Genomic DNA, 12,803 nt, shown 5'->3' with positions numbered 1-12,803 from the left:
TGTAAATGATAAATAAACATAGAGTACCTTAGAAAAAAAATAAATTAATAAAAAATATACTTACCAAAAAATATAATTATGATTTATTCGAAAAAAAAATACAATATTTTAAAATAGTGTTCAAAGATCAGATTTATATGGATTCTGATAAAGTTAAAGCCATATTGAGATGGAAAGCCCCATATGATATAAATGAGTTACAAACCTTTCTAAGAGTTGCAATGTTTTATGAAAAGTTTATAAAGAATTATACTTTATAGATGTTCCAATGATGAATCAACTTAAAGGAAATAGAAAACACTTCGCTTGGACTCGTGATCAACAAACTTGTTCTAAAAAAATGAAAGTAGCGATACTAAATCTTTCAAAACTTGGACATTCGTGAATAACAAGTTATATTTTAGAGAGCCAAAGTTGCCAAAGTTCAATGTGTTACAAGGTAATCAAGAGGTTTAGAGAGTGACTCTTCCGATGCTTAAGTTCTCTTCTCTACTTTAATACGAGGCACCAAGAAGTTATTATTTAGAGAGCCAAAGTTCAATGTGCTACAAGGTAATGAAGAGGCTTAGAGAGCGACTCTTCCAATGCCGCATTGCCACTAGCATACAAACAATATCAAAGAAATCAAATCGACACTGATGTGTTGTGTTAACAAATACGAGGGACCTTTGATCAAACAATCACAAACTGCATCTATAGGTTCATTGAAAAAGGACTCATTTCACATTTGCGGGCAGCCTCGCAAGTTTGAAATGCAGATCAAAATGTGAGGCCTGGACACATCATCTTGGTGAACCAAGGCCACAACCCATATGAATGGAAGTGAAGGGGGAAGGCAATGCTTCATCCCTTGTGTAGTCCTCGTCAAGCTCCGATGCTTGGACCATGGGACTGAGTATGGCTTTCCCCTGTCGAATAACTTCCGACTTACAAGACCATGGCTCACTCCTCCATCATGGAGATGGCCTTCCCAATTTTCCATGTAAAATGCTTCCTTGTTCATCATGCTTGCAACCATCTCTATCTGCTGGCAATGCACGCACTGTATATTTTGACCCCCCAACAAGATTCTGACAACATGCAACCACAACATCATACCTTCTCCGATTGCCCATCCGCGCTTTTGATCACGCCATGTGAACAGGACGGATGGGCAGACATATGAGTCAAGGCCCTTAGTTTCATAATGTAGCAAACTAATGGGCAGTGTTTTCATCAATGCAAGGATTGGTTCTTCTGTGGTGAAACCTGAGCTTTCGATAGAGGGCAATGCAAGACTATTTGACTGCAAAACATTGCACATCATACCCCATACAAAAATTTTAAGAGAATGTTTAGTTTAAAACATGCCACAAGACCAAGAACTTCCTCCTCTACAAAGCAGCTGAATAGGGCATTCATTGAACCCATATATGGCAAAGTGCTTTACACTAGCACACATACATGGTAGACAGGAAGCACTTAAACCACATGTATGCTTCACACGCCAACCTCTTTTCAAGTCCCTGAGCAAATATTTGATTAGTTCTATGTTACATATCTACCAAAATAAAGTATACCCACCTTATTGGAAATCCAAAAACTATATGGGAACATGGCACACATAAGAGCATGCCTTAGTTTCCCAATTTTTCAGAACGCATCTCTACCACTCCAAGAGTTAAAACTAAACATAGCCTAAGTTAAGAGTATATAACTCTTCCAAACCAGTTATAGTGAGCTGCGCAAAGCCGAAGCTTTGTAGGTTAAGGTCAGCTATAGAAGAGCAAAAAACAATAGAAAGGGAGCAATGTTACATGGTTGGTGGATTGCAAGCCGCAGCCAAGCTTTGTCCATATCCTTCTTCATCATGGTTTAATGCTTTGGTTTTGTTTCTGCCAATGGTTTGCTACGCTTGTTAATCAAGACCTCAAAAACAACACCGCACCACCTCTGCATCACATACACACATGCAACCATCCAGGTCAGAAAAAGCCTCTACACATGGCACATCAAATGCAGGTTTCCTTAACCTTACCTCAGCTCTTTCTTTTCCTTTTCCTTCTGATGGCATCAATATGGTGGTGAAGATCCTCCAGCAGTAGGCTCTGGAGCACTCTCTGGAGCACTCTCGGGGGCTTCAATGGAGCCGGGTGAAACCACAGGTTCAGCTGCCACAACAGGAGCAGACGGAGGGGCATAAGGGGGGTAGCTTTTGTAGTGATGGCCATGGCATGGTGGTGGGGCATCATGCTTGAAGCCTGGCAAAACAGGGATGTCTTGTGGAGGCGGTGCCTCTATGTCAGGGAGGGGGGCAGCAGGGAAAGACCACACAACGGGAGGGCCGAGGTTGGGAAACTCTGGGAGGGGAACAGGTGCTGCATTCTGATTGTAGGAGGGCATGGGGCGAGCAGGTGAGGACCGCACAACACCGGGTGAGAAGAGCTCCTCTGCAACTTCACCTGCATGTGCCTTGATGTTTCTGTAGTTACCATCCATGTGATCTTCATGATTTGGCTTGGTTGTGGAGAGGTGCCGCTCGTGCCACCGAGCAAAAGATGGGGTTGTGATGGAGTAAAAGATGACAAAGATGAAGAATAGAAAGGGTATGGGAGGGGAAGATGCCATGGGGATAGTTAGTTACTAAGAGCAAAAGAAGGCAGCAATGAATGAAAGAGAGGCTATGATGATAGAAACAGCGAAGGTATATGCAGAGCTGTAGAAAGAAGCAGGCCTGGTTATGGAGCTAGAGTTAAAGGACTGCGAGAACACCAATAAAGTAGTGTATGAGAGAGAGAGAGAGAGAGAGAGAGAGCACAGACTTCCTAGCCTGAAACTTGGGCAGCAAGAAAGTAAGGAGTAGAGAAGGACCGGGACAAGTAGTGCCCTGGCAAAGGTGAAGCTTGAGCAGCAAGCCAGAAAGGAGGGGTTTAGAGGACAATGATACCTTAGCAAACAACCAAAAATACAAGAAGGGGAGAATGAAGAAGGAGAAGAAGCTAGCTAGAGTGTGGGATGGATACAACAATTTGAAAAACACTGGAGAGGTGATACAATGGCAAAGAAGGTAAGAACCAGAGAGAGAGAGAGAGAGAGAGAGAGAATGTAGGTAAGTGTGTGTGTGTGAGAGAGAGAAAGAGAGAGAAGGTGTGTGTGTGTAGTGAGAGAGAGAGAGAGAGCTGTTGAAGCTTTGAGTTGAAGGAAGGACTGGCAACGTGGGTTGTGAGAAACTGGGTTACCTGGGGGCTGGGCTGTGCACTTTGGTATTCAAACCCTACACACTGTCTCTCTCTCACACACACACACGCACGCACACACACACACACACACACACACACAAGCCTGGCGTGCCCAGTGCCAGCCTTGGCCTGCACAACCCCACAGCTCGAGGATGTGTACCTTTCCCGGCTCATAGTGGACTGCCGCTCAGATGCACTCAAAAATGGCCCTCCACTTTTTTTCCCCTCTGATTTTTTATCTCATTTCTCATTGGCCCTTTGTACTCTAACCAAGGCTTGATCCTCCTATCTTTGATGAATTAATTGTCCACTAGTTCCCTAACGGTAAATGTTTCTCCTCCATCAAGAACGTGGCCTTAGGTTTCACTACTTAAAACTCAAAAGTGCAATCCATCCAGCTCATTTATTTTGTAAGAGTCATAGATAAGGCATAACCAGAGGAGTACTTTGGTGAAAGCTCCTCTTTTTAACTCAAAAAACAAAAAAGATGACCTTAAAATCTTTTTCTTCCTTGTTTACTCTACCAAAATTGGAGAGCACAAATCTACTTTTTTGTACCATCCCTAATTTTTACAAAATTATTTACACTCCCAAAATTGGAAGCACTTATCTACTTTTTTGTACCATCCCTAATTTTTACAAAATTATTTACTCTCCCAAAATTGAAAGCACATATCTACTTTTTTGTTCTTCTTTTAACCCCACCATCCCTAATTCTACAAAATTATTTCTCCAAGGGTGCCCTGTCTATCAAAAAATGCCATCCTTTTCTCTCTCTCCAAATCTAAAAAATTGCCACCATCATGCTCTTCTTTGTTTATTGCCAAACTGCCTCATATGAAATGTCGCATTTTTAAATGGGATGAATGTGCCTTGGGAACTTCTTCATCTACATCTTAATCTCATGCTCATTTGTAATAACTTGGAAAGAAGCTAACTTGAGACATGTCAACATCATCATGTGAACCAAATCAACATAACCCTTGGTCAATCCATTCTTAGCCATCACCATCGTCGTTAATCAATGCTCTTGTAAGATCCAACCATGTGGCTATTCATCGTACTTACAAATACAAAATTATTCTTGTGTTCCACCACCTCCTTAATTTTAAACAATTTGGCTATCCTTAGTCATTATCATCAAAGTCTATAGATTCTCCTGTAATCTCCAACTATGTGGCTATTCATTGTTACTTATAAAATACAAAATTATCCTTAATTTCCACCATCTCCTTGAATCTAAACAATTTGCTCTCTCTCTCTCTCTCTCTCTCTCTCTCTCTCTCTCTCTCTCTCTCTCTCTCTCTCTCTCTTTAGAAGTTTTCAAATAGTTTCACTACTATCGCACACTTTGTATGTGCAAATGTAATCCTTTATTTTCAATATTACAAATAATCACTTCCTGGCAAAAAAAAAAAGTAGTCATTTTTTGTTAACGTTACAACCCACCCAATGGTTCCACCTAAACTTTGAGTACTATGGACTCATCACTTTTGGCTATTCATTTTCCATTTGCATGCTATCTTTGTGAGTTTTCTTGAACACTAATGGACCACTAGATATCATGAAGAATCTTTCTCAATTCCCTTCATTATTGATGCAGACTTACGAGGTCCCATTGATCAGGTTATGGTACACTACTTTTCCCTCTCGTCTCCCAATACTTATTTAAAAAGCACATTCTTTTTTTTACTTGAAGCACTTTCTTTTAAGTTTATCACTTATTTTCAATGGTGTGTAGAGCTCTCTATTCAATTTTTCCAATTTTACATTATACATTTAGTTAATATCCATTCATGAATGCTCATTATATTTATATATTTTCACCAAGTGACATATTTCTTTTAAAGTGAAGAACGTATGACCCACTTTTCCAAGCATAATGAAAATTTATATTATATACCTTTGCACATTAAGAATGTCAATGATTGATAATTTGTGACTCAGAGCTTAGTTCTCTTTTACAAGACTATGTGACATGATGTCACGAGATATCTAGTACCTCTTAAAGAATTAATCAAGCTTACATACACGTTAAAAGAACAAAGCATAGAATTAAATCAAATCGACAAGATTAAGGAATAACATAAAAGCATAAAATAGAGTAAACATCACCATCGACACAAGATTGGGTGCAATGTTTCCCCCTCATGCGTGGAGCTCCCACTTTCATAACATGAGTATTTGAGAATTGTTTTCAAAATATAGCCCCATGTGCCAATAATAGTTGTGCATACAAAATAGGGCTTTGCTTTTCCACTTTTAACAAAATAACTCCAGCACTAAAGCTTGTTCACACACTAAGTGTAAAATAACCAAAATTCATCTAACATGCATGCTCGTAAAATAGCAACGCCATGTACAAGCGCACATGAATATTATGGATAATCACTTGGCACATGGCCAACCAAAATAACCCATATGAAATAATAATTCGAGATTTCATAAACGAGATTCTCCATGTGTGACACATGCACTGCTCACCTATCTTACAAACACAAACACATTAGTTATTCCAATTAATTGCTATCACAACAATTAATCCTAATAGGAAACATTGATAAGCATAAACACAACATACACTCACCACTTGTTACACTTCGATGAGAGTATCACTGTACACATCATCTAGCATGGTGTGACATTTGCATAAACCACTTGTTACACTTATATCGTACATTTGCATAAACCACTTGTTACACTTAGATCGTACATTTGTTTAGCATAGTAGCACCACTTGTTACACTTAGACCATGTAATCTTCTAGTGTAGTCCACTTGTTTCACTTTGACAACACAAATAGCACTACTTGCGTTACACTTCGATAACATACACCTATCAAGCGTGGTCTTAAGCTATACCAATAACACCAGCTAACTAGTATTTAATGTGGGGTACCCACGATACCAATTCATTAGCATGGCACACCAACATCACGGGCATCACCATTTAGCCAAAGGGTAGACATTATATAACATCTCTCCTGCTTGGATAAGGAATTGACCTCAGTTATGTGTTTGCTTATTATTAGGGAAAAGGAGATCAAGGTCTTACAAAATAAAAATTATAGTATCTTCTCTAAATATGACAAATAGACATTCCATTAAGAAATTATACATGTAATAAATAATAGGGTTCCATACCACCGATAAATATCCCACATAAGTCTAGATAAAAGTATGCATTTAGATCTTTCACACAGGATTAGTCTTTGTGTCACTTTTACCATGAAGACCAATACGTAGTGAAAATTCATAAAGTAGAGTTCAAGATAGAAGGGCCAGTTCCTCCAAGAAGTTCTACTTTGATGCATAAAAAATCTCCTTAAAATTTATAAAAACTCTTAAATAAAATTTATTGTAGAAATTCTTAAAAGAAATGTATATGTTACCTTAGGAGTCGGAATATTTATGGTCGTAGATTATGTTATTGTCATCTTCGATATTGCCTTCGATCATATTAATCCTAGCCAATTGATTATTTAACTTCTGTAGATAATTTGATGTGATATGTCCAATATCATTGCACCTGTAACACTTCTTTAAATCATCTTTGTTAACTTTACTAGAATTGCCAACCTTACTTTTCACACCTCTGTTACTTCCATTGGGAGATTTGGGCTTCTCAACAAGTTTATCAAAGGGTTTGTAAAAAGTTTTAGGCTTCAGAAACTTCAATGTGAAGGGTTCAGTTATTGTCTTTGCTTCCTTTGGGATTCCATTTTTCTTTTCACAATTTATGGCTAAGGAAATAACGGAGCTAAGAGAGTGCAATCGAGAAATGTTCATTTTTGCTTAAATTATGGGTTTCAAACCTGCTCTATAAACTTCCTTCTTTGATCCTTGCTGAAAACTTTCTCAATTGCCTATATTTCTAACAAGGTCTCCCAAAATCTATCCATATAAGTAGATATATTCTCCTTCTCAAGCTATCTGAAGATGGCCCATCATTGTCTAGCCCTACCTTTATAACAAGGTCTCAATTGCATGTATTTGTCTCCCAAAATATATCCATATAAGCATACATATTCTCCTTCTCAAGCTATTTGAAGATGGCCCATCGTTGTCTAGCCCCAGCTTTGTACTATGGAGGTAAGAAATCCTTCTTAAAAAGCTTCTGAAATTCCTTCCAAGGTTTAGGTTTGTGCTTATTGGTTCTAGTCACATTCCACCATAATGTTACAATTTTTACTAAATGATCACTAGCACACTTGATTTTATCCTTCTTAGAGAATCTCTCCCCCACCGAAAAGTAATCATTAAGTTGACTAAGCCATGCAAGTATTGTGTAAGCATATTTCTTGCCGCCCCATCAAAATTTTGAAAGGTAAAAGCTTTGCAGCTAATTTTCTTTTCCTTCCTAGACTTCTGAGCTCTAAGAGTAGCTGGCACGGTTCTCTGAATTTGGTCACCATCGGAGTCTAAAGATTCACCATTACTAGCAGCTCTATGCCTCTTCTTGTGGGATAACCTATCCTCTAGATCCTTTCTCAACTCCTCCTTAACTAAAATATGGTCTTGGAGTGCTTGAATTTTCTCTTGAATGATTGGGGTTAAAGGATTCATGATGAAAAGAGAGATGTAGATAGATAAAAGATGTAAATTTTAAATGTAGAAATAGAAGAAAATGAAATTTGCTAAAATGATGATAATACTTATCACTTTCACCTGCAATTTGTAAGAAGTCCAAAGCTCATTCAACTCATGCTACGAGAAGAAAATCCCACAAGTGCCAAGAGACAACCATCAAGTAGTATCAAAGTGGGCATGTACTCGCTGAAAACTCAAGAGACTTTGTTTTTTAATTCTTCAAAAAACTTTGAAGAGGAATTGCCCCAAAAACCTTGCTTGGACAAAAATCAAGGAGTATGAGAGTGTGGGACAAAGAGAAACTTGGTGCATAAAAACTCCCACTTATTCCTTGAATAGTAAAAGAAACCCTCCAATTTTGAGCTTTCTATTTGGATGTGTAGACTTTAGAAATTTTTAGCACATAAAAGAATATGGGAAACTTTTAAATTTTTTGGCCAAGGAGCATGGGTTGCAGGCTTTAAAGCTTGTGACTTTATTAAGTAAAGTCTTAAGCTCTATAGGCTTGATTGGCTAGCTTTAGGTAATAGCCTAGTAGACTTTGAAACCAAGGTTAGAGCAGTTGGCAGAAGCACAATTCAGTGTGTAAGGCTGCCCGAAAATTAGCGATGGAGAATGTGGAATGAGAGGCCTCAAAATATGGAATGAGAGGCCTCAAAATCTACAAAAATCCTCAATATGGAATGAGAGGCCTCAATATGGAATGAGAGGCCTCAAAATCTACAAAATGGAATGAGAGGCCTCAATATGGAATCCTCAATATGGAATGAGAGGCCTCAATATGGAATGAGAGGCCTCAAAATCTACAAAATCCTCAAGTGTATGGCCTTAGCAATTCTGAGAAATATGGTGTTGTTGCTCTTGACTTTCTGATTGCATCCATGGATCCTGATCTGAGAGTGGTGAACCACAGTGAAAAGTGGTTTTGTGAAGAGAAGCGTGGTTTTCACCTATGTAGAAGTGGTTTTGGCAAAAAGGTTGACAATCTCTCTATGCCCTTGATTTAAATCTCCATCCAATGTTCCAAAAAATTCCCACATGACCTTCCAATCCTTTGTCCAAGAGCTCTTGAGCCTTTGCCCTCTTTATCCATTGGATTTTTGTGAGCTTCTTTTTCTTCAAGTACAAGTACCCATAGCTCTGATACCACTATCACACGAGATCTTTAGTTATTGTACCTCTTGAAGAATTAATCAAGCTCACATACACATGAAAAGAACAAAGAATAGATGTAAATTAAATTGACATAAAAGCATGAAATAGAGTAAACATCACCATCAACACAAGATTGGGTATAATCTCCCTCCCTCATGCATGCAGCTCCCACTTTCACGACATGAGTATTTGAGAATTATACTCAAAAAATAGCCCCAGGAGACAATAATAGTTGTGCGTATAAAATAGGGCTTTGCTTTTATACTTTTATAAAAATAGCTCAAGCACTAAAGCTTGTTCACACACTAAGCACACAATAGCTCAAGCACTAAAGCTTGTTCACACACTAAGTACACACTAAGTGTAAAATAACCAAAATTCCTCTCGCACGTGTGCTAGTAAAATAGCAATGCCATGCATAAACGCATATAAATAATATGTACAATCAATTGACACATGGACAACCAAAATAACCCATATGAAATAATAATCCAAGATGTCATAAACAAGATCCTCCATGTGTGACACCACACGCACTGCTCATCACATATCTCATAAATATAAACACATTAGTTGTTGTTCTAATTAATTACAATCATAATAATTAATCCCAATATGAAACATTGATAAGTACAAACATAGCATACACTCACCACTTGTTACACTTCAATATCACTATACACATCATCTAGCATGGCATGTCATTTACATAAACCACTTATTTTACTTAGACCATGCAGTTGTCTACTAGCGTAGTCTACTTATTTCACTTTGAGAGAACACATAGTTGTCAAAAGCATGGCACTACTTGTTACACTTTGATAATATACACCCATCAAGCACGGTCTCAAGCTATACCAATAACACTAGGTAACTAGTATTTAATGTGGGGTCACCCATGATACCAATTCACTAGCATGGCACACTGGCACTACTTGTTACACTTCGATAACACACAGTCGTCAAGCATGGCACTACTTGTTACACTTCGATAATATACACCCATCAAGCATGGTCTCAAGCTATACCAATAACACTAGGTAACTAGTATTTAATGTGGGGTCACCCACGATACCAATTCACTAGCATGGCACACTAGTGGCATCCCCATTCAGCCAAAGGGTAAACATTATGTAACACATGATAAAGTTACAAAGTGGGCATGTTCTTTTACATCTAATACATATCATTTTTTCAAAAAAGTATAGAATTTATAAAAAAGTGTAGAATTGAGAAAGGCTTTATATCATTATTTCTAAAAAAGGTTTTAATTTTTTACAACAATGTGTTCAACTAATTACATGCTTAATTTTTTTGGGAATGATGTCTTGTCTACTAATTAAATGAAGTTTAAACTTGTATAAATGCTCACTTAAATTTAGAAAACACAACTCAGTCATTATTGCTTTGCTAGTAAAGGAATTAGCTTTGTATTGTAATCATTTTAAAACATCGAGAAAAAGTACTCAAGTAACATGTAATCATAAAAAGGAGCATCACACAATCATGCATGTGTGAGTGTGCATGCACACATAAACATGCAAGTGCGTGTGTGTGTGTGTGTGCGCGCATGCATGTATGTGTGTGTACGTGTGTATATGTGTGCATCTATGTGCGCATGCCCTTGTGCATGTGCGTGTGCATGTTGGTGTGTGTGCATACATATGTGTGTGTGAAATAATACACCAAAATATCCATATGTGACATTGGGACAAAGGGAAAAAGGTTATAATCACATGTGATAATATGGTCCAATCAGTAAGAGCACCTTAGGGAAAACAAGTGGGTGAAGGATCGGTTTTACACTTAAATTTAGGCAACGGGTAAATCTTGGAGTGGACTAACCCTTAGTACTCTTAATCACTTTGTACTCATGCCTATTTAAAGGCTCAAATCTAATGCAAGAGTATACTCTCATTTACCATTAGTGTATCCTTGTTGGTGGAAGCAAGAGTTGGTATGCCACTTCACCAACCTTCCTCAAGACCTTGTATGGACCATAATATAAATGAGCCAATTTAGTGTTGGTGTTGCCTTTGAGAGAAGCATATCTAGACTTAGGGATTCTCAAAAACTCAAAATCCCCTTCCTTGAACTCCATTGGCCTCCTATGTCGATCCTCATAAACCTTCATCCTCTCTTGAGCACGCTTCATATTCTCTTTGCATTATTGAAGAAGTGTAAGCATCTTCTCAACCTCTTCCTTGTTGGCACTTGGATTCACATCCTCTTGCTTGGCAATCATGCTTGGTACATTCACCTTGTACCCATACAAAGCCTTAAATGGTGACATTCCAATGCTAGCATGATATGTACTATTGTAAGAAAATTCAGCAAGAGGCAACCACTTGTCCCAAACACTTTGAGTCTCATGGCAATAGTGTCTCAAATAGGTCTCCACCCACTTATTCACTCTCTCCAGTTTGACCATTGGTTTGAGGACGATAAGCGGTGCTCGGAGTGAGTTTGGTACCCATGATCTCAAACAAAGTCCTCCAAAATGAACTCATGAATTTGGCATCTCTATCACTAACGATTTGTTGCGGCATATCATGCAATTTGAACACACTTTCCACCACAAATTTTCTTGCAACCATAGATGCCATGTACTTCACTTTGGTAGGGATAAAATGTGCCACCTTGGTCAACCTATCCACCACCACATACAGGCTGTCCCATCCCCTCTTTGTGTGAGGAAGTGCCGTGAGACAAAATCCATCGAAATATGAGTCCATTTCCCCTCAGGAGTGGGTAAGGGGTGTAGCAATCCACTCGGCTTATGTATTGGATCCTTGTTGAGTTAACATGGCATACATCTTGTCACATAATCATGCACATCTTTCCCCATGCCCTTCCAAAAGAATATCTTTCTAATCTTTTCAAATGTTTTGTAAAGGCCCAAATATCCCATCATTTGTGATGAATCCATCTCCTCAATCACCTTAGCTTTGTACTTCGAGGTAGGAACAAGTTAGACCTTATCCTTGTAGAGGAGTCCATTTTGTAGCTTAAAATTGGGCAAATCCTCATGAGACCCTTGCTGTAATTTCCGCACCAATTGAGACCCTTCATCATCCAAAAGATATTCTTATTGGATATTCATCACCTAATCTTTGTGGACCTCCGAAATGGCCAATAATGAACATGCCCACATCCTTGACAAGGCATCAGCAACTACATTGTCTTTCCCCTTAGTATAAGTGATCTCAAAATCATAATTTTGCAATGTAGCTAGCCACCTCCTTTGCTTGGGTGATAGGTTGGGCTGAGATAGGAAATACTTGAGCACTCAATGGTCACTCCGCACATAGAAATGACTACCATAGAGGTAGTGATGCCACTTTTTGATAGCATGCATAATAGCAACCATCTCTTGATCATAGACATGCATTTGCATTTCCTTCTCATTCAACTTCCGGCTCTCATAAAGCAACCCCGTGATCTTGGTAGAGTATCGCCCCAACACCTTTCCCACATGCATCCGCTCCCTCATGGTGAATGGTTTTGTGAAATACGGACATACCAATATAGGGGCTATAGTGAGCAACCTTTTTAACTCTTCAAAGATTTTATTTGCAATTGAATCCCAAAAGAAGGCCTCCTTCTTAAGCTTGTCGGTGAGAGGGGCTGCTATGGTGGCATACCTCTCTATGAATCTTCTATAGAAAGAAGATAGACCAAAAATCCCCTAAGTTGAGTGAAATTTGTTGGTATGGGCCAATTTCTCACACAATCAACCTTCTTGGGATCCACTTTGATTCCCTCTTTGCTCACAATATGACTAAGATACTCCACCTCATGAGCCATGAAAGTGCATTTGCTCTCTTTAGCATAGAGCCGA

The 12,803-nt window shown here is 38.6% G+C and overlaps 1 protein-coding gene across 1 annotated transcript; it reads right to left on the bottom strand.

Moving 5' to 3' along the window:
* Window positions 1–1,318: 1,318 nt before the first annotated feature.
* Window positions 1,319–3,228, bottom strand: LOC147603030 (uncharacterized). Its single transcript, XM_086797359.1, has 2 exons — window positions 2,018–3,228; window positions 1,319–1,932 (listed from the first exon to the last, which is right to left on the bottom strand). Exon 1 carries the CDS (start codon window positions 2,605–2,607, stop codon window positions 2,053–2,055), a length of 555 nt encoding a protein of 184 aa, XP_086653485.1. The 5' UTR covers window positions 2,608–3,228; the 3' UTR covers window positions 1,319–1,932; window positions 2,018–2,052.
* Between the last annotated feature and the right edge of the window lie 9,575 nt (window positions 3,229–12,803).

Source organism: Cibotium barometz, chromosome 65 (genome assembly GCF_041138505.1).
Source record: "Cibotium barometz isolate CiBa-2024 chromosome 65, ASM4113850v1, whole genome shotgun sequence".
NCBI lineage: Eukaryota > Viridiplantae > Streptophyta > Polypodiopsida > Cyatheales > Cibotiaceae > Cibotium > Cibotium barometz.
Note: the sequence above shows the minus strand (reverse complement) of the source record. Positions and strands in the feature narration are given on the sequence as shown.

Coding starts and splice junctions, on each gene's coding strand:
- LOC147603030 (XM_086797359.1), bottom strand. CDS start 2,607: ATGGCATCTTCCCCTCCCATACCCTTTCTATTCTTCATCTTTGTCATC.